Source organism: Oncorhynchus masou, chromosome 30 (genome assembly GCF_036934945.1).
Source record: "Oncorhynchus masou masou isolate Uvic2021 chromosome 30, UVic_Omas_1.1, whole genome shotgun sequence".
NCBI classification, from domain to species: domain Eukaryota; kingdom Metazoa; phylum Chordata; class Actinopteri; order Salmoniformes; family Salmonidae; genus Oncorhynchus; species Oncorhynchus masou.
In genome coordinates, this window is record NC_088241.1 from 59,084,884 (window position 1) to 59,104,144 (window position 19,261).

The 19,261-nt window shown below is 43.2% G+C and overlaps 1 protein-coding gene across 1 annotated transcript in view; it reads left to right on the plus strand.

The window, feature by feature from the left end:
* LOC135522885 (sodium channel protein type 4 subunit alpha-like) overlaps window positions 1–19,261 on the plus strand; it is a 194,370-nt gene that overhangs the window by 15,287 nt on the left and 159,822 nt on the right. The window contains exons 5-7 of the mRNA XM_064949549.1: window positions 1,433–1,524; window positions 4,303–4,545; window positions 13,495–13,558. Of these exons, the coding sequence (XP_064805621.1) occupies window positions 1,433–1,524; window positions 4,303–4,545; window positions 13,495–13,558 (399 nt within the window). The remainder of the gene's footprint in view (window positions 1–1,432; window positions 1,525–4,302; window positions 4,546–13,494; window positions 13,559–19,261) is intronic.

Below are 19,261 nucleotides of genomic sequence, written 5' to 3' on the forward strand. Positions count from 1 at the left end.
ACCTAAATTAAATGACCAAAATGTTATATTTTGATTTAGTTGTGTGGGTGTAGAAAGCACCTTAAGTTGCTTTTGAATAATGTATTTTGCTCCTGACCTTCTACTGTGGATGGTCTAAACACAGCACCTTTTTCTAAGGCAACAATTTTGAACCCCCCCTCATGCATCCCCCCGTACGGTGATGAAGTGCTGATTTCTCTTTTGGCTTCTACAGTTTTATTTACCTCTCCTTCCAGAGGGCCAGTCGTCCTTGAACTGGAAGCCTCTGTGGGGTCAGATGGATCTTAAGCAGGACAGAAACACATAAGTCACCGACCCTTGCAGCCCTCCTGCTAGTTTCTACGACAGGCTACCTTCCTTCCCGCTGCTGGCTTTATTAAATTCAGACTGATGACCGGAGAAGTGGTTAACCCCCCCACCACGCTGATAAATGTCCACACCCCCAACCCCGTGGGTTCCCATGGAAACGGAGGGATGTCATTCCCCTGTGGGTTGGCAGGTAGCCTTACGGTTAAGAGCGTTGGGCCAGTAACTGTAAGGGCGCTGGTTTGAATCCCAGAGCCGGTAAGGTGGAAAGAAGTTTGGTTCTGCCGTTAAGCAAGGCAGTTAACCCCCAATAACGACTGCTCCCAGGGCGCCATGGACGTAGATTAAGGCAACCTCTCTAATTCAGAGCGGTTGTGTTAAATGGGGAAGATACATTTTGCTGTTCTTGGCTGGGCCTGGGTCCCCGAGAGAAATAACGTGCCATGTTAGCTATGAAGCTTTTGGGAAACTCACATAAGAAATGCAATAGGGAAAGGACCCACTTCGGCACAGAAGGCTTGATATACTGTAACTCACATAAGCAGCACATGGACTGGCACCATACCGGTTTTTCCTAACATTTTCTGGGCTCTCAGCTGTCTCTTGGTTTGGAGATACACTAACAGCAGTCTTAAAGGTCAAAAGGGTCCCTCTAAATATCTGTTTCTGTCCTGTTCTTCAGGGAAGCAACACACTAAGACACAGTGAGCAGTGCTGAGCCTACAGTCATCTTTCCTTTTTTGTGTTTGACCAAATAACTGTAATTTGATCCTGCAGGTTGCTAACCGAGTCTGTTAAAGTAGGCAATCTCCAAGCACTTCGAACATTCAGGGTCCTCAGAGCATTGAAAACTATTTCGGTAATCCCAGGTAAGAGGGAGTCTCCCCTGCTGCTGCAGTGTTACCGAAAAAATGGGTTGCATCTTCTATTGTCCAGTCCACGTACTGTTACTATTCTGTATAAGCCTCTTCCTCCTCTCTCCAATCCAAAGCCACTCTCTATGACCCTTGACCTCTAGCCACATTCCCCCCTCTTTTCTCTCCTCCAATCCTGGCCCTTCACCTGTTGTGTTTTGCCTGTCGTTGGTGCTTTGTCATTGTGTCTGCTTGACTTTCGCTTATTGCAGATATGTTACTGAATTTGTGGACCTGGGCAATGTCTCAGCATTACGGACATTCAGAGTCCTACGAGCACTGAAAACTATCTCAGTCATCCCAGGTGAGAAGGGAGTTTCAAACACTAAGACACCACCCACCGCTGGAAGAACTAAACCCCCCGGCTACGTTCCAATACGTCCTTATTAGCACACTACTTAGGATGAAGCAATGCATTCAAAGTGGCCTGCTAGTGTGGGTATTGGAACAGAGTCCCTTGTCATTTCATTTTTGTTTCTGTTGATTAAAAAACCAGTGAGTGGAAAAGCCAGAGGTGTAGGAAATGAGACCTTTGGGTTGGGCAACCTCTGATTCAAAATGGAGGATTCTCACATTTTTAGGTACTCTATAGAATATGTTTGCCTATAGTTTGTTTTCTATTAAGATGTTAAGTTTGTATGTCAGTAATTTATTAAAAATTTAAAATAAAATAAATGTAAAAAATCTAGTGGCCATGCACCCACGCTTGCGTCCACCTGCTATATGCAAACACTATGCTATAGACATCAACAAAGTGAATGTAGTCAATGGATAAAGTTTCAGCATGACATCTGGCCTGAAGCCCAAAGATCATGTTACCTTTGGGGTGGCAGGTAACCTAGTGGTTAGAGCGTTGGGCTAGTAACCAAAAGGTTGCTGGATAAAATCCCCGAGCTGACAAGGTAAAAATCTGTCGTTCTGCCCCTGAACAAGGCAGGTCCACACACTCACTCTTCCCTGGTAGGCTGTCATTGTAAATACTATTTTGTTCTTAATTAACTGACTTGCCTAGTTAAATAAAGGTTAAACTCAACAGGTCTCATTCACCCTTAGTGTTTAACATCAAACATGCATGGGTATAGTCAAATACCACTTCATTTGGTAATAATATCTCAATTCACAACAGACGCTCCCCATTCAGAACGGATCTCTAATCAAGTAGGACTAAATCTTGTTTGGATGAAATAGCTGTACAGTACCCTTAGGAACATATAGTGCAGTATATTTCTGAGCAGGATCCTATATGATTTAGGATCTTAATTTGATCACCTTGTTGTTGAAGGAAATGTCATGCACAGCACAAAACGCAAACTTGTAGTGTATTCATGGTCTATAAATACTTCTAAAGTTTGTCATTTCCACTTTAAAATGTCCGAATTGATTTGATCTAATATAAAATATATCTATCCCTACAAAAAATTGAATTCATTATAATCCAAACAATAATTCACATTTTCTGTTGCTGCAGGATTAATTTGCTGCTGTGATAAACTGGCCAAATTAAGATCCTACATCTGTAATCCTAAAGTACATAACATGTCCACTTGACCTGACCAGGGAAAACCCCTCAACCCTACTTTTTACTTTAGCCTAACTAGGGCCTGGAGTTTTTCCTGGTTAGGTCACATAGGGATTGCCAGTACCATAGGTACCCAGTATCTACTCTGAAAGGGCTAATTTACATCAGTCATGACCCAGGTATTCCACCACTACTTCCTGTTGTCTGGTGCTCTTCAGAGGCATGGTGCGTCAGGCTCTTCACGGCTGACCTCCTTTGGCCCACGCCGTCTGCTGTAAATGCCAGAGTGGAAGTGATGGCTTAGAGTCTGTCAATTCTTCTTTGTGTTCATACTGTACTGTGTAGCATTCTGACCCTGCCCCCGCTACACTACCTTTAATCCAGTAGGAATCAGGATCGTGAGATAATAGCATAGGCTCAGATGATATATAGTTAGCTAGCAAACAAAATGCTAGGAAAGCTTGAAAATGCTTTGGGCACACTGAGACAGGGTTAAAGTCTAAATACGTCAATCAGCCAGCCAGCCAGTCAGTAAATTAGTCAGCCGATCAACCAGCCAGCCAGCCAGCTAGTAAGTTGGTTTGTCAGCCAACCAGCCAGCCAGCCAGCCAGCTAGCCAGTTAGTTTGTCAGCCAGTCAGCCACCATAGTCAGCCAGTCAGTTAGTTTGTCAGCTAGTCATCCAGTCAGATAGTTTGTCAGCTAGTCATCCAGTCAGTTAGTTTGTCAGCTAGTCATCCAGTCAGTTAGTTTGTCAGCTAGTCATCCAGTCAGTTAGTTTGTCAGCCAGTCAGCCAGTCAGTTAGTTTGTCAGCTAGTCATCCAGTCAGTTAGTTTGTCAGCTAGTCATCCAGTCAGATAGTTTGTCAGCCAGCCAGTTAGTTTTTCAGTCAGTCAGTTGGTTTGTCAGTCAGTCAGTCAGTTATTTAGTTTGTTAGCCAGTCAGCCAGCCAGCCAGCCAAAACTAGTTCAATTAGATGGTTTCACTCATTATTTTGGGAAGTGTCTGTTGTCAATGAGCATACATTGTGAATTTGCGGTGCATTTTTGAAATCTCGAAAAGAAACGCAAGACAATTTTTCTTCCTGCTGTGGTTAAGTTTGTTTGCGTTAGATTTCTTTTTGTCTTCCCTGTGGTGTTGGTGTCTTAAAGTTGTGTTTGGCTTTGTTGCTTTGATGTTCTGAATTTGTTACTGTACAGTATATTTAATCCATGACATGTTTATGGATAGTGAGTCGTTGTATTGTTTCTAATACAATAGTTGTAATTTGTATAATGTATTATACATAGTAATACACTGTACTTAAGTTACTGTTACTACTATTCTGTATGTTATTGTATAAAGTAACCAGAAAAGTACCTTCCAGAATTTTAAAATAATTTTTTCAAAATGTTTTGTTAATAAATTACATATTCACAATAACCATAACTTCAGATTCTAGATCTAAACCAACTCCTTATGATTACACGGAGCTAGCTAGCCAAAGATAATTACCGTGTCCATTTCCATGTCCATGTGTGTGCATGCTGACCTATTGACCTCTGCCCCTGTTTTCCTGGGAAGGCCTGAAGACCATCGTGGGTGCGCTGATCCAGTCAGTGAAGAAGCTGGCGGACGTGATGATCCTAACCGTTTTCTGCCTCAGTGTGTTCGCCCTCATCGGCCTTCAGCTCTTCATGGGTAACCTACGACAGAAGTGTGTACGCAGCACGGCGCACTGCGTCAACAACACCCTCAACACCAACACAACCTTTTTCTGCAACAACCGGACGTGGTCCTCACTCAAAGACTTTATTGCAGACGAAGGTGAGCACTGTGTGTCAGTTAAATGCCTTTTTAATTGATTCATGAATGTATCACTTATTTAAAATGTTGACCCTATTGAGAGCAAAGATTTGTTATGTTTGAGGAGACTGAAAATAGTCAGCCAGTCAGTTAGTTTGTCAGCCAGTCAGCCATTGTTAATTTGCCAGCCAGCCAGTCAGTTAGTTTATCAGCCAGTCAGCCAGCCAGCCAGTCAGTTAGTTTGTCAGCCAGCCAGCCATTGTTAATTTGCCAGCCAGCCAGTCAGTTAGTTTGTCAGCCAGCCAGCCATTGTTAATTTGCCAGCCAGCCAGTCAGTTAGTTTGTCAGCCAGTCAGCCATTCAGTTAGTTTGTCAGCAAGCCAGTCAGCCAGCCAGTCAGTTAGTTTGTCAGCCAGCCAGCCATTCAGTTAGTTTGTCAGCAAGCCAGTCAGCCAGCCAGTCCGTTAGTTTGTCAGCCAGCCAGCCATTCAGTTAGTTTGTCAGCAAGCCAGTCAGCCAGCCAGTCAGTTAGTTTGTCAGCCAGCCAGTCGGCCAGCCAGTCAGTTAGTTTGTCAGCCAGCCAGCCATTCAGTTAGTTTGTCAGCAAGCCAGTCAGCCAGCCAGTCAGTTAGTTTGCAAGCCAGTCAGCCAGCCAGTCAGTTAGTTTGTCAGCAAGCCAGTCAGCCAGTCAGTCTGTTTGTCAGCAAGCCAGTCAGCCAGCCAGTCAGTTAGTTTGTCAGCCAGTCAGTTCAGTTTGTCAGCAAGCCAGTCAGCCAGCCAGTCAGTTAGTTTGTCAGCCAGTCAGTTAGTTTGTCAGCAAGCCAGTCAGTTAGTTTGTCAGCAAGCCAGTCAGCCAGTCAGTCTGTTTGTCAGCAAGCCAGTCAGCCAGCCAGTCAGTTAGTTTGTCAGCAAGCCAGTCAGCCAGCCAGTCAGTTAGTTTGTCAGCAAGCCAGTCAGCCAGTCAGTCTGTTTGTCAGCAAGCCAGTCAGCCAGCCAGTCAGTTAGTTTGTCAGCCAGTCAGTTAGTTTGTCAGCCAGTCAGTTAGTTTGTCAGCAAGCCAGTCAGCCAGCCAGTCAGTTAGTTTGTCAGCAAGCCAGTCAGCCAGCCAGTCAGTTAGTTTGTCAGCAAGCCAGTCAGCCAGTCAGTCTGTTTGTCAGCAAGCCAGTCAGCCAGCCAGTCAGTTAGTTTGTCAGCCAGTCAGTTAGTTTGTCAGCAAGCCAGTCAGCCAGTCAGTTAGTTTGTCAGCAAGCCAGTCAGCCAGCCAGTCAGTTAGTTTGTCAGCAAGCCAGTCAGCCAGTCAGTCTGTTTGTCAGCAAGCCAGTCAGCCAGCCAGTCAGTTAGTTTGTCAGCCAGTCAGTTAGTTTGTCAGCAAGCCAGTCAGTTAGTTTGTCAGCAAGCCAGTCAGCCAGTCAGTCTGTTTGTCAGCAAGCCAGTCAGTCAGCCAGTCAGTTAGTTTGTCAGCAAGCCAGTCAGCCAGCCAGTCAGTTAGTTTGTCAGCCAGTCAGTTAGTTTGTCAGCAAGCCAGTCAGCCAGCCAGTCAGTTAGTTTGTCAGCAAGCCAGTCAGCCAGCCAGTCAGTTAGTTTGTCAGCAAGCCAGTCAGCCAGTCAGTTAGTTTGTCAGCAAGCCAGTCAGCCAGCCAGTCAGTTAGTTTGTCAGCAAGCCAGTCAGTCAGCCAGTCAGTCTGTTTGTCAGCCAGTCAGCCAGCCATTCAGCCAGTCAGCTAGTTTGTCAGCAAGCCAGTCAGCCAGTCAGTTAGTTTGTCAGCCAGCCAGTCAGTCAGCCAGTCAGTTAGTTTGTCAGCAAGCCAGCCAGTCAGTCTGTTTGTCAGCCAGTCAGTCTGTTTTGTCAGCCAGTCAGTTTGCCAGCCCATTCAGCCAGTCAGCCAGTCAGTCTGTTTGTCAGCAAGCCAGTCAGCCAGTCAGTTAGTTTGTCAAGCCAGTCAGCCAGTCAGTTAGTTTGTCAGTCAGCCAGCCAGTCAGTCAGCCAGTCAGTTAGTTTGTCAAGCCAAGCCAGTCTGTTTGTCAGCAAGCCAGTCAGCCAGCCAGTCAGTTAGTTTGTCAGCAAGCCAGTCAGCCAGCCAGTCAGTCTGTTTGTCAGCAAGCCAGTCAGTTTGTCCAGCCAGTCAGCCAGTCAGTCTGTTTGTCAGCCAGTCAGCCAGCCATTCAGCCAGTCAGCTAGTTTGTCAGCAAGCCAGTCAGCCAGTCAGTTAGTTTGTCAGCCAGTCAGCCAGTCAGCCAGCCAGTCAGCCAGTCAGTTAGTTTGTCAGCAAGCCAGTCAGCCAGTCAGTCAGTCTGTTTGTCAGCCAGTCAGCCAGCCAGTCAGCCAGCCAGTCAGCCAGTCAGCTAGTTTGTCAGCAAGCCAGTCAGCCAGTCAGTTAGTTTGTCAGCCAGCCAGTCAGTTAGTTTGTCAGCAAGCCAGTCAGCCAGCCAGTCAGTTAGTTTGTCAGCAAGCCAGTCAGCCAGCCAGTCAGTTAGTTTGTCAGCCAGCCAGTCAGTTAGTTTGTCAGCAAGCCAGTCAGTTAGTTTGTCAGCAAGCCAGTCAGCCAGCCAGTCAGTTAGTTTGTCAGCAAGCTAGTCAGCCAGCCAGTCAGTTAGTTTGTCAGCCAGTCAGCCAGCCAGTCAGTTAGTTTGTCAGCAAGCCAGTCAGCCAGCCAGTCAGTTAGTTTGTCAGCAAGCCAGTCAGCCAGCCAGTCAGTTAGTTTGTCAGCAAGCCAGTCAGCCAGCCAGTCAGTTTGTCAGCAAGCCAGTCAGCCAGCCAGTCAGTTAGTTTGTCAGCAAGCCAGTCAGCCAGCCAGTCAGTTAGTTTGTCAGCAAGCCAGTCAGCCAGCCAGTCAGTTAGTTTGTCAGCCAGCCAGTCAGTTAGTTTGTCAGCAAGCCAGTCAGTCTGTTTGTCAGCCAGCCAGTCAGCCAGCCAGTCAGTCTGTTTGTCAGCCAGCCAGTCAGCCAGCCAGTCAGTTAGTTTGTCAGTAAGCCAGTCAGCCAGCCAGTCAGTTAGTTTGTCAGCAAGCCAGTCAGCCAGCCAGTCAGTTAGTTTGTCAGCAAGCCAGTCAGCCAGCCAGTCAGTTAGTTTGTCAGCAAGCCAGTCAGCCAGCCAGTCAGTTAGTTTGTCAGCAAGCCAGTCAGCCAGCCAGTCAGTTAGTTTGTCAGCAAGCCATTCAGCCAGTCAGTCTGTTTGTCAGCCAGTCAGTTCATTTGTAACTATTAGAAGACCTCTCTTCTATTGGAGTTTTCCTGTACTGCATAGTTGAGCTTTGTGCTAAAATGAGAACCCCAACGAATACTCTGCAGTGGAAAGTCATACTTGATATTTGAATATACAGTATATTATATATACAGTTGAAGTCAGAAGTTTACATACACTTTAGCCAACTACATTTAAACTCAGTTTTTCACAATTCCTGACATTTAATCCTAGTAGAAATTCCTTGTTTTAGGTCAGTTAGGATCACCACTTTATTTTAAGAATGTGAAATGTCAGAATAATAGTGGAGAGATGTCACGCTCGTCGAAAGTAGTATACCAAGGCACAGCATGAGTAGAGTTCCACATATTTTTAATAAACCGAAACTCAGCAAAATAAGACAAACAAGCACAATCTGTAACGAGTTTCTTCTAACTCCTCCTCTGACGAAGAGGTGGAACAAGGATCGGACCAAAATGCAGCGTGGTTAGTTAGATACATCTTCAATGAAGATGAAACACGAACAATACAAAACAACAAACGTGGAAAACCGAAACAGCCCTATCTGGTGCAACAAACACAGAGACAGGAACAATCACCCACAAACACACAGTGAAACCCAGGCTGCCTAAATATGGTTCCCAATCAGAGACAATGACTAACACCTGCCTCTGATTGAGAACCATATCAGGCCAGGCATAGAAATAGACAAACAAGACATCCAACATAGAATGCCCACTCAGATCACACCCTGACCAACCAAAACATAGAAACATACAAATAAACTATGGTCAGGGTGTGACACAATCGAACCATGCCGCTACTGGTGCACACTGGCAACTCTCCGTAGACAAGATCCCACGAATACCAATGGGGAAATGGCTACCTAAACATGATCCCCAATCAGAGACAACGATAAACAGCTGCCTCTGATTGGGAACCATAGCAGACCACCATAGGAATACAAAATATCCTAAATGACCCACCCTAGTCACTATCACGCCCCAACCAACATAGAGAATAAACAGCTTTCTATGGTCAAGGCGTGACAAGATAATTATTTCTTTCAGCTTTTATTCTTTCCTCACATTCCCAGTGGGTTAGAAGGTTACATACACTCATTTAGTATTTGGTAGCATTGCCTTTAAATTGTTTAATTTAGGTCAAACGTTTTGTGTAGCCTTCCACAAGCTTCCCACAATAAGTTGGGTGAATTTTGACCAATTCCTCTTGACAGAGCTGGTGTAACCGAGTCAGGTTGTCGACCTCCTTGCTTGCACACACTTTTTCTGTTCTGCCCACAAATTATCTATAGGATTGAGGTCAGTAATTCGTGATGGCCACTCCAATACCTTGACTTTGTTGTCCTTAAGTCATTTTGCCACAACTTTGGAAGTATGCTTGGGGTCATTGTCCATTTGGAAGACCCACTCTTCCTTGCTGAGCGGCCTTTCAGGTTATGTCGACATAGGACTCGTTTCACTGTGGATATAGATACTTTTCTACCTGTTTCCTCCAGCGTCTTCACAAGGTCTTTTTCTGTTGTTGTGGGATTGATTTTCACTTTTCACACCAAAGTACGTTCATCTCTAGGAGACAGAACGTGTCTCCTTCCTGAGTTGTATGACGGCTGCGTGGTCCCATGGTGTTTATACTTGTGTACTATTGTTTGTACAGATGAATGTGGTATCTTCAGGTGTTTGGAAATTGCTCCCAAGGATAAACCAGACTTTTGGAGGTCTACAATTGTTTTTCCAAGGTCTTGGTTGATTTCTTTAGATTTACCAAGCAAAGAGGCATTGAGTTTGAAGGTAGGCCTTGAAATACATCCACAGGTACACCTCCAATTGACTCAAATGATGAAGAAGCTTATATAATATATCTGTAAACAATTGTGTTATGCACAAAGTAGATGTCCTAACCGACTTGCCAAAACTGTAGTTTGTTTATGAGAAATTTGTGGAGTGGTTGAAAAACGAGTTTTAATGACTCCATCCTAAGTGATGTTAACTTCCGACTTCAACTGTACATCACATGCCACTCGTAATAAGACTAAGCAATTAGCCTATTCAAATGTTTATCTGACTACATAAAGATAATAAGCAACATGTCAGACACTATGGTTGAGTTACAGTAATAGAACACTGTAGTTACAGTAATATAACACTATAGTTCCAGTAATATAACACTATAGTTACGTAATAGAACACTATAGTTACCGTAATAGAACACTATAGTTGAGTTACAGTAATAGAACACTGTATCTGAGTTACAGTAATAGAACACTATAGTTGAGTAACAGTAATAGAACACTATAGTTACAGTAATAGAACACTATGGTTACAGTAATAGTAGTTGCGTTACAGTAATAGAACACTATAGTTGAGTAACAGTAATAGAACACTATAGTTACAGTAATAGAACACTATGGTTACAGTAATAGTAGTTGAGTTACAGTAATAGAACACTATAGTTGAGTTAATTGCTGTGTAAAAATGAGTGGATTCACATAGAAGACATAAAGCTTACGTTACAAGGCATTAACAACATTACAAGGCAAGAGAGAGAGAGAGAGAGAGAGAGAGAGAGAGAGAGAGAGAGAGAGAGAGAGAGAGAGAGAGAGAGAGAGAGAGAGAGAGAGAGAGAGAGAGAGAGAGAGAGAGAGAGAGAGAGAGAGAGAGAGAGAGAGAATAACAATATCTTGTGCCTAGTGGTTAGAGCGTTGGACTAGTAATCGAAAGGTTGTAAGTTCAAATCCCCGAGCTGACAAGGTACAAATCTGTCGTTCTGCCCCTGAACAGGCAGTTAACCCACTGTTCCTAGGCCGTCATTGAAAATAAGAATTTGTTCTTAACTGACTTGCCTAGTAAAATAAAAGTAAAATAAAATAGGAGAGGGAGGAGAAAGAGAGAGTGTAGGCCAGCACAGGTCAGGAACAAAGAGAGATAACAATGAATCTAAAACCCCTTTTTAAGCATCTGTTGTTAGGATTCAAAATCTGACTCGTTGACCAATAGCTTTACTGTTGAGTTAACTTCCAATCAGATATCAGACCTACATGATGTAAAGACTGGCACAATCTAATTAGACTCATGAAATGGCGTGGGCGTGCCTTAAGTTTCTGTGAAGTTGAGTTTTCACTCAAGGCTATGTATGTTGTTGACTTGTGATACGATATCCTCGGAATATGAGACAGTGAACAACACTGCAGCAGTAATGGTATTACTGCCCTCAAAGTGACTCTTCTTATCAGCTGTATGCAACGATGCGTGTGTGTTGTCTTCAGAACACCTCAGTGTCTCTCCCACCCACATTTAGTGTCACCTCTTTGAAGCAGAGGGTCTGTTGTCTTTACATCATGTGGCGCTGATGTCTGATTGGAAGTTAACTCAACAGTAACGCTATTGGTCAACGAGTCAGATTTTGAATCCTAACAACAGATGCTGAGAAAAGGGTCTTAGATTCATTGTTGTCTCTCTTCTTTGTTCCTGACCTGTGCTGGCCTACACTCTCTCTTTCTCTCCCTCTCCTATGAGCTATGGGCCAAGGCACAAGATATTGTTGTCTCTCTTCTTTGTTCCTGACCTGCGCTGGCCTCCACTCCCTCTTTCTCTCCCTCTCCTATGAGCTATGGGCCAAGGCACAAGATATTGTTTCTCTCTCTTTCTCTCCCTCTCCTATGAGCTATGGGCCAAGGCACAAGCCATGGTTTCTTTGTCTCTGTTAGTGTATAAGATGAATGTGCTGTAATATAGACCTGGTTTCAAACAGTATTTGAAATCTTTCAAATACTCTCAATGCTTGCTTTAGCCTGCCTGTAGGGCCAGATGGGCAGAGTTTGTATGTTTGGGACTATAAAATTGGCTACATTGTGCCAGTCAAGCTCAATCCAGCACAGTGAAAGTATTTTACTGATTTCATCTAGTTAAACTCAGGTCTGGCTCTCATACTGTCGTAGCGATTGATGTTTCTTAACTGCACTAATATGGTCACGATGTTGGTCGTGGGTCTCTTAGCTTTGGATGAGTCTTGCAGTTGTTGTGTGACAGTGGTGTCAACAAAACGCTACTTGCAGCTATAACATGACATGTTTTGTAGAGGATAATTTGTAGCCTAGAAAAAAGTCCCACACAGCAGTTCAGAAGCTTGTCATGGGCACGCATGACATGGCAAAGTTCCATTCCAGTGTCCTCTTTACTTCACTATCCAAACAGGCAGTAACAGAGACAGCCCTGCAGCGATTGCACAACTAGAGTGGGTCCTCCCTCACTGACACAGATTATGGCATGCTTACTTTTGCTGCACAACACTGATGTGGGGCAGATGTTTAAATGAACAGTCGTTCCTCTAATCATGAATGGTCACGTGGCCGGTCTTCGTGTTACATATTTCAAGTTATTACATATTTCAAGTTATTACATATTTCAAGTTATTGCATATTTCACGGTTGACATTTTCAGATTACTTCATGCAGTTACATATGTGTAGATGAGATAGAGGGTCACAGATTTTTTTTTACATTGTTCAAAGGCTGTGCTTCTCAATCCTGGTCCCGGGGACCCAAAGAGGTACACATTGTACGACGCTTAAAGATGACAGTACCTGTGATAACCAAACCAACAAGGCATTTCCTGAGATTGCGTCTACTGTTTTTTTCTTTAAAACAGCAATAATGTAAAATTAATAAACAAATACACAAAACACCCTTATCAAAATGTAAGACTCATCTTTCAAAAACACATTGAGTCAATCTGCACAGTACGGTGGTGAAATGTGAAAGCTGTCGCTGAAGAGTGGCTCTGGGCTGTCACTGAAAAGTGGCTCTGGGGTCCCGCTTTTGTGTGTGTGTGTGTGTGTGTGTGTGTGTGTGTGTGTGTGTGTGTGTGTGTGTGTGTGTGTGTGTGCGTGTGGGAGAGGTCCATGGTACATAAAGGTGGAACATTTAAGGCCATGCTGAAACCAGGAATGCCGACAACTAACGGAGGTTTCGGGCCGCCTGCCAAAGTGCCGGTCAGACGAGCCCTTCTCCAGCCCCTCTCCTCCTGCACTCCTCTCCCAGCCTCATAGTGGTCTAACGGCACTCAAACCCTCTAGAGTGGGACAGTGAAGCTGAAACGCTGTGAAAAGGAGGCAAGATAAAATGGAGGAACGCTTAGCATGAAGGAGCGTTGGAGTGGATGTGGAGCCTTCTGGACCTGTAATCTCTTAGTGTGCTCTAGTTGCAGTCGGCAGCAACACAGTCACAACGGGTTATGCTATTGCTATTTATTCTTTCATTTCCATCCCCTTCAACTTCAAGCAGTCTCTGCTATCCATCACCTTACACAAATGTAAAATGTCCAAGGCAGGCCTCGGTATTGATCCCTAAAAGCTTGGGTGAAACACGAAACAAAACCATTTTCTTAATTTGATAAATGGCTAAAATCGTACGTCCAGTGGGTTATTTAAGGGTGGACTGATGTAAGATCAATGTTGATGCCTTATGATTAATATAGCCGATAAACTTCTTTCCCCAACCAGGGCAGGAGTTCTGGTCATAAGGTCTGAGTGCCACTGACAGACATTTGACCTTGAGATGAAAATGTTTGTAGGATCAGCAATACTAGTGCCATGTAATCAAGTTAATCCCTTTAATCAAATGAATCACTGTAATCACATTAATCAAATCCAGGTCTCATCCATTATATTCTATTTTTATTTTTGAAAACTACTACAAAGTGTATTCAAATGAATCCTTGTAATCAAATTAATCAAATCCAGGCCTTTTCTGTTATTTTCTTTGATTTCAGATAACTACTACAAAGTGGAGGGAGCGAAGGATGCCTTAATATGTGGGGACGGGAGTGATGCTGGGTAAGTGACTACTCATTCAGTGAAGAAAAGCCAGTGATTATGAATGTGGGTTAGAGTGATGATAGCCTGGTCCCATTCTGTACGTGCTGTGGCCAGCTCTCCTCTTATTAATCTTTTTTTGCATGGCTGAAGCCCAAACAGACTGGACCACCAGGCTAGTATAACGGTGGCTTGTAGATGGTACAACCATAGCCTTGTGAACCATAGCCTCGTGAACCATAGACTCATGAACCATAGACTCATGCTGTATACTCTAATCTAGTACATGCCGTTGAGCATTACCAAAGGACGTCACGAAGGGGCCCTGAGGTTAAGGTTTAGGTGGCTGAGGTGATGCCTGTCGCTGTGTGGCTAAGTCAACAGTGATAGCCTGGCTCTGAGGGTGTGAGTCAGCAAAACGGACTGATGGCGACCGATGGTGACTCAGCTGCCCTCAAGCTGTAGAGAGACGAGACCATGGGTTTATCATCCACCACCCAGTCTGTGAGAGCCAATAGGCTTTAACAAGAGAGTGGGCCTTGACAGTGATGTTAATTATGGTTGTGTTTATTATGTGCCTGAGGTGGTTTCCCCAAACTATGCTTAATAAGTAACCTTGTCTTGGACGGGAACACTTGTGTTAGCTCCCAGAGCTAATGCCTTGTTTAGGCTTTATCTCAGAGGGATAATGTCTTTTTGAGTCGTGTGGATGGCACTGGTGTTCTAGGCAGTGGTCTTACAGATCCAAGAAGGTCTGAATCCCATAGTTCCCTAAAAATATTTTTGCTGTCAAAATGCGTAACCTTTAGTTATTGTAGAACAGTTGGAGGAATGTGGATAGAAGTAAACCCAGCTTATAAATTCAGTGTCATTTTGTGTAACTCATAACTTTGGTGTGTGTAACTTTGTAGTGTCACTTTGGCATTGGATGATCTTTGTGTTTTAAAGATGGGGGACAACTCCATTTTACAGTTGATAATACTTTAAAAAAATTGCACAATTGTAATAATTTTTTCTACAATTAATATTTATCTCCCACATTGACTATAGTGTAAAGAAATTGACCTAAACCCAACTCTGATATATTTTGGACCGAGATTTGGAATGGCGAGGGGATGTACTCTATTTTGGACTGAGATGGGAGTGGTGATTTGGAGAACATACCTGTTGCTGCTTGACTGTGACCTCTATAATCCCACAGAGTTTACAGTGTACATTTTAGGAGACAAAGCGGCAGTTTTTTTTGTCAACAGTAAAGAAGGAAATGAGCCTGGACATAAATGCACTGAGTACGCAACGGTGAAACATTTGTTCTTGAAAATGTGGCATCTTTCTTAATCAATAAATAACATCTAAGTCACTTTCACATACAGACAGCCTTGGGGACGAAGGGGCTGTTCATTGCACATGATATCTGTGTTGTCCCAAACCCTCTGATGTAGGTCTGAGACACTCTCAGTCTCAATCTCAACCCGGCTACTCATCAAATGACTATATTGTCCATAGACATAGAAGTAATGAATACCCTTAACTTTAGCGCGGCCCGTTCCACCGACACTCTAATCCTGTAATGCCAAGTGCTTTTGGAGCGGCGAGCAGGAGTTGCAGGAGAGGAGTTCTTGATGCCAACGCTGCCAGGGCAAAGATCTAGGAATTTACAAATGTAAATAATACCCATCTGTGTTCTGTTGGGTGCCAAGCACGAGTGTTCCCCACTGTTTCCATGTTGATTAGAAATAAGTCTCTGTTTCTGGTCTGGTATTGATATTTGAACAACTGTAATGGGTTCAAATACATGGTTTGTGTTGGTGCAGGACATTATTGGAACTTATCAGTGGTGGAAAAAGTACTCAATTGTCATACTTGAGTAAAAGTAAAGATATCTTAATAGAAAATGACAAGTAAAAGTGCAAGTAACCCAGTAAAATACTACTTGAGGAAAAGTCTAAAAGTATTTAGTTTTAAATATACTTAAGTATCAAAAGTATAACTCATTTCACATTCCTTACCAGACGGAACAATTCTCTTGTTTTGTTTAATTTACGGATAGCCAGGGGCACACTCCAACACTCAGATATAATTTATAAACACAAAAAAAATTGTGTTCAGGTAGTCTGCCAGATCAGAGGCAGTAGGGATGACCAGGGATATTCTCTTGAGTGTGTAAATTGGGCCATTTTACTATACTGCTAAGCATTCAAAATGGAATGAGTACTTTTGGTTGTCGGGGAAAATGTTTGCAGTAAAAAGTACATTATTTTCTTTAGGAATGTAGTGAAGTAAAAGTAAAAGTTGTCAAAAATATAAATAGTTAAGTACAGATACCGAAAAAAACTAAGTAGTATTTTAAAGTATTTTTTACTTAAGAACTTTACACCACTGGAAGGTATCCATTATTGGAATGCACTTGTTATCCGTATGAATACATGGATAAATGTATTAGAAACAGATCAATCAATAAGTAAGTAACTATACTGAATATAAATTTAAACGCAACATGCAACAATTTCAACAATTTTACTGAGTTATAGTTCATATAAGGAAATCCGTCAATTTAAATAAATTTGTTAGGCTCCAGTCTATGGATTTCACATGACTCGGCATGGGCGCAGGCATGAGTGGGCCTATCCATTTGTGGGCCTGGGAGGGCATAGGCAACATGGGAGTCAGGCCCACCCACTGTGGAGCCAGGCCCAGCAAATCAGAACAAGTTTTTCCCCACAAAAGGGCTTTATTACAGACAGAAATGCTCATCAGTTTCATCAGCTGTCCAGGTGGCTGGTAGCCGGAAGTGGACATCCTGGGCTGGCGTGGTTACATGTGGTTGTGAGGCCGGTTGGACATGCTGCCAAATTCTCTCAAATGATGTTGGAGGCGGCTTATCATAGAGAAATTAACATTAACATTCTCTGGCAACAGCTCTGGTGGACATCCATGCAATCAGCCAGCCAATTGCATGCTCCCTCAAAACTTGACATCTGTGGCATTATGTTGCGTGACAAAACTGCACATTTTAGAATGGCCTTTTGTTGTCCCCAGCACAAGGTGCACCTGTGTAATGATCATGCTGTTTAATCAGCTTCTTGACATGCCACACCTGTCAGGTGGATGGATTATGTTGGCAAAGGAGAAATGCTCACTAACAGGGATGTAAACAAATTTCTGCACACAATTTGAAAGAAATAAGCTTTTAGTGCATATTGGAACATTTTAAGGATATTTTATTTCAGCTCATGAAACACTGGACCAACACTGCATTTATATATTTGTTCTGTATAGATTCAATTACTCAATAAATATTAGATGTCATTGTCTTATTATTTCGTGCGTGCCTAAAGTCACTGTTTTGCCAGATTTGAAGAGTATCATTTAAGTGGTTTTATGAGCTCTTTGAACCAGTGATCTGACATTGTTGCATCATATCAGGGTAATAGTCAGGTCGGGTCATGCTCACAGACAAAATAGTCCCCACTTTCAATTTCATCTCCTACTTTTATAGTTACAAGAGAAATATGGAAAATGAATACCAACAACATTGCGCCCATGTCTTTTCCAGGAACTCACACAAGCAATCTCCATCTTTTATGAGCAAAGGATGTGCTGACACATGATGCAAACCACCTCCAATGCCCTCAATGCCTGTGATGCTAGCTCATGCTTTCAACTTTCCCCTTCCACAAATGTTTGAAACATTATCTTTAAAACAGCTGTAATTGACAACGTGATATCATCAACATTCAAATCTATTTTTGATTATTCCTGTAAGACTGGGAATATATTGAACATATAAAGGACATTGGGGTTGTGAGTTATTGGGAGGCTGCCTAACGGTAGAGCAGTGTAACAGTCCATTGGGGTGAGTTATGATGGGCTGGGGACTCGGTGAATGTAACATCTGCCTCCAGCTACAAAAAGACAAACGACAGATCTGTCTGTCTCTCTGAGAGATAACGGCCAATCCAAACGCTCGATACAGCTTGTGTCCACGAATGATAAAACAGACAGATTCTAAGCTTTGTCTGTCTGGTGCATGGTGATTGGTCACCAAAGCTCTGATTTAGTCACCTTATTTCAGCCATTAATTAAAATATAAATGGTACAATAAGGGATTTAAATCCGGTGGCCTTGCATGGCCTTACATTATGTCTCACCTTTATTTTTTCAATGTGTTTTTTTTTCTCCGAAATCCAAACATCCATCTAAGTGGTCAGAGGCTTGAACTCCCCCCCCAAATATTGACTAGAAAATACAGTGCATTTTGGAACTTATTTAGATCTCTTGACTTTTTCCACATTTGGTTACATTACAGCCTTATTCCAAAATGGATAAAATAAATAAAAATCTTTGTCAATCTACGTACAATACCCTATACTGATCAAGTGAAAACAGTTTTTTAGATATTTTTGCAAATTATTTAAAAGAAAAAACTTATTTACGTAAGTATTCAGAACTTTTGCTTTAAGAATTGAAATTGAACTCAGGTGCATCCTGTTTCCATTATTCATCCTTCAGATGTTCTACAACTTGATTGGAGTCCACCTGTGGTAAATTCAATTGATTGGACATGATTTGGAAAGGTACACACCTGTCTATATAAGGTCCCACAGTTGACAGTGCATGTCAGAGCAAAAACTAAGACATGAGGTCGAAGGAATTGTCTGTAGAGCTCCGAGACAGGATTGTGTTGAGGCACAGATCTGGGGAAGATGTCTGCAGCACTGTGTCCCCAAGAACACAGTGGCCTTCATCATTCTTAAATGGAAGAAGTTTGGAACCACCAAGACTCTTTCTAGAGCTGGCTGCCCGGCCAAACTGAGCATCGGGGGAGAAGGGGCTTGGTCAAGGAGGTGACCGAGAATTCGAAGGTCACTCTGTCAGAGCTCCAGAGTTCCTCTGTTGAGATGGGAGAACCTCCCAGAATGACAACCATCTCTCAAGCCTTTATGGTAGAGAAGGCAGATGGAAGCCACTCCTGAGTAAAAGGCACATGACAGCCGTTTGGAGTTTGCCAAAAGGCACCTAAAGACTCTCAGACCATGAGAAACAAGATTCTCTGGTCTGATGAAACCAATATTTAACTCTATGGCTTGAATGCCAAGCATTACTTCAGGAGGAAACCTGGCACCATCCCTACTCTGAAGCATGGTGGTGGCAGCATCATACTGTGGGGATGTTTTTCAGCGGCAGGGACTGGGAGACTAGTCAGGATCGAGGGGAAGATGAACAGAGCAAAACACAGAGAGATCCTTGATGAAAACCTGCTCCAGAGCACTCAGGACGTCAGACTGGGGCCAAGGTTCCCCTTCCAACCTGACAATGACTCTAAGCACACACTCAAGACAGTGCAAGAGTGGCTTCGTGCCAAGTCTCTGAATGTCCTTGAGTGGCCGAGCCAGAGCCCGGACTTGAACCCGATCGAACATCTCTGGAGAGACCTGGAAATAGCGGTGCAGCAACGCTCCCCATCCAACCTGACAGAACTTCAGAGGATCTGCAGAGAAGAATGGGAGAAACTCCCCAAATACAGGTGTGCCAAGCTTATAGTGTCATACCCAAGATGACTCGAGGCTGTAATCGCTGCCAAAGGTGCTGCAACAAAGTACTGAGAAAAGGGTCTGAATACTTATGTAAATGTCATATTTCATTTTTTCATTTTTAATCAATTTGCAAAAATGTATAACAACCAGTTTTTGCTTTGTCTTTATGGGGTATTGTGTTTAGATT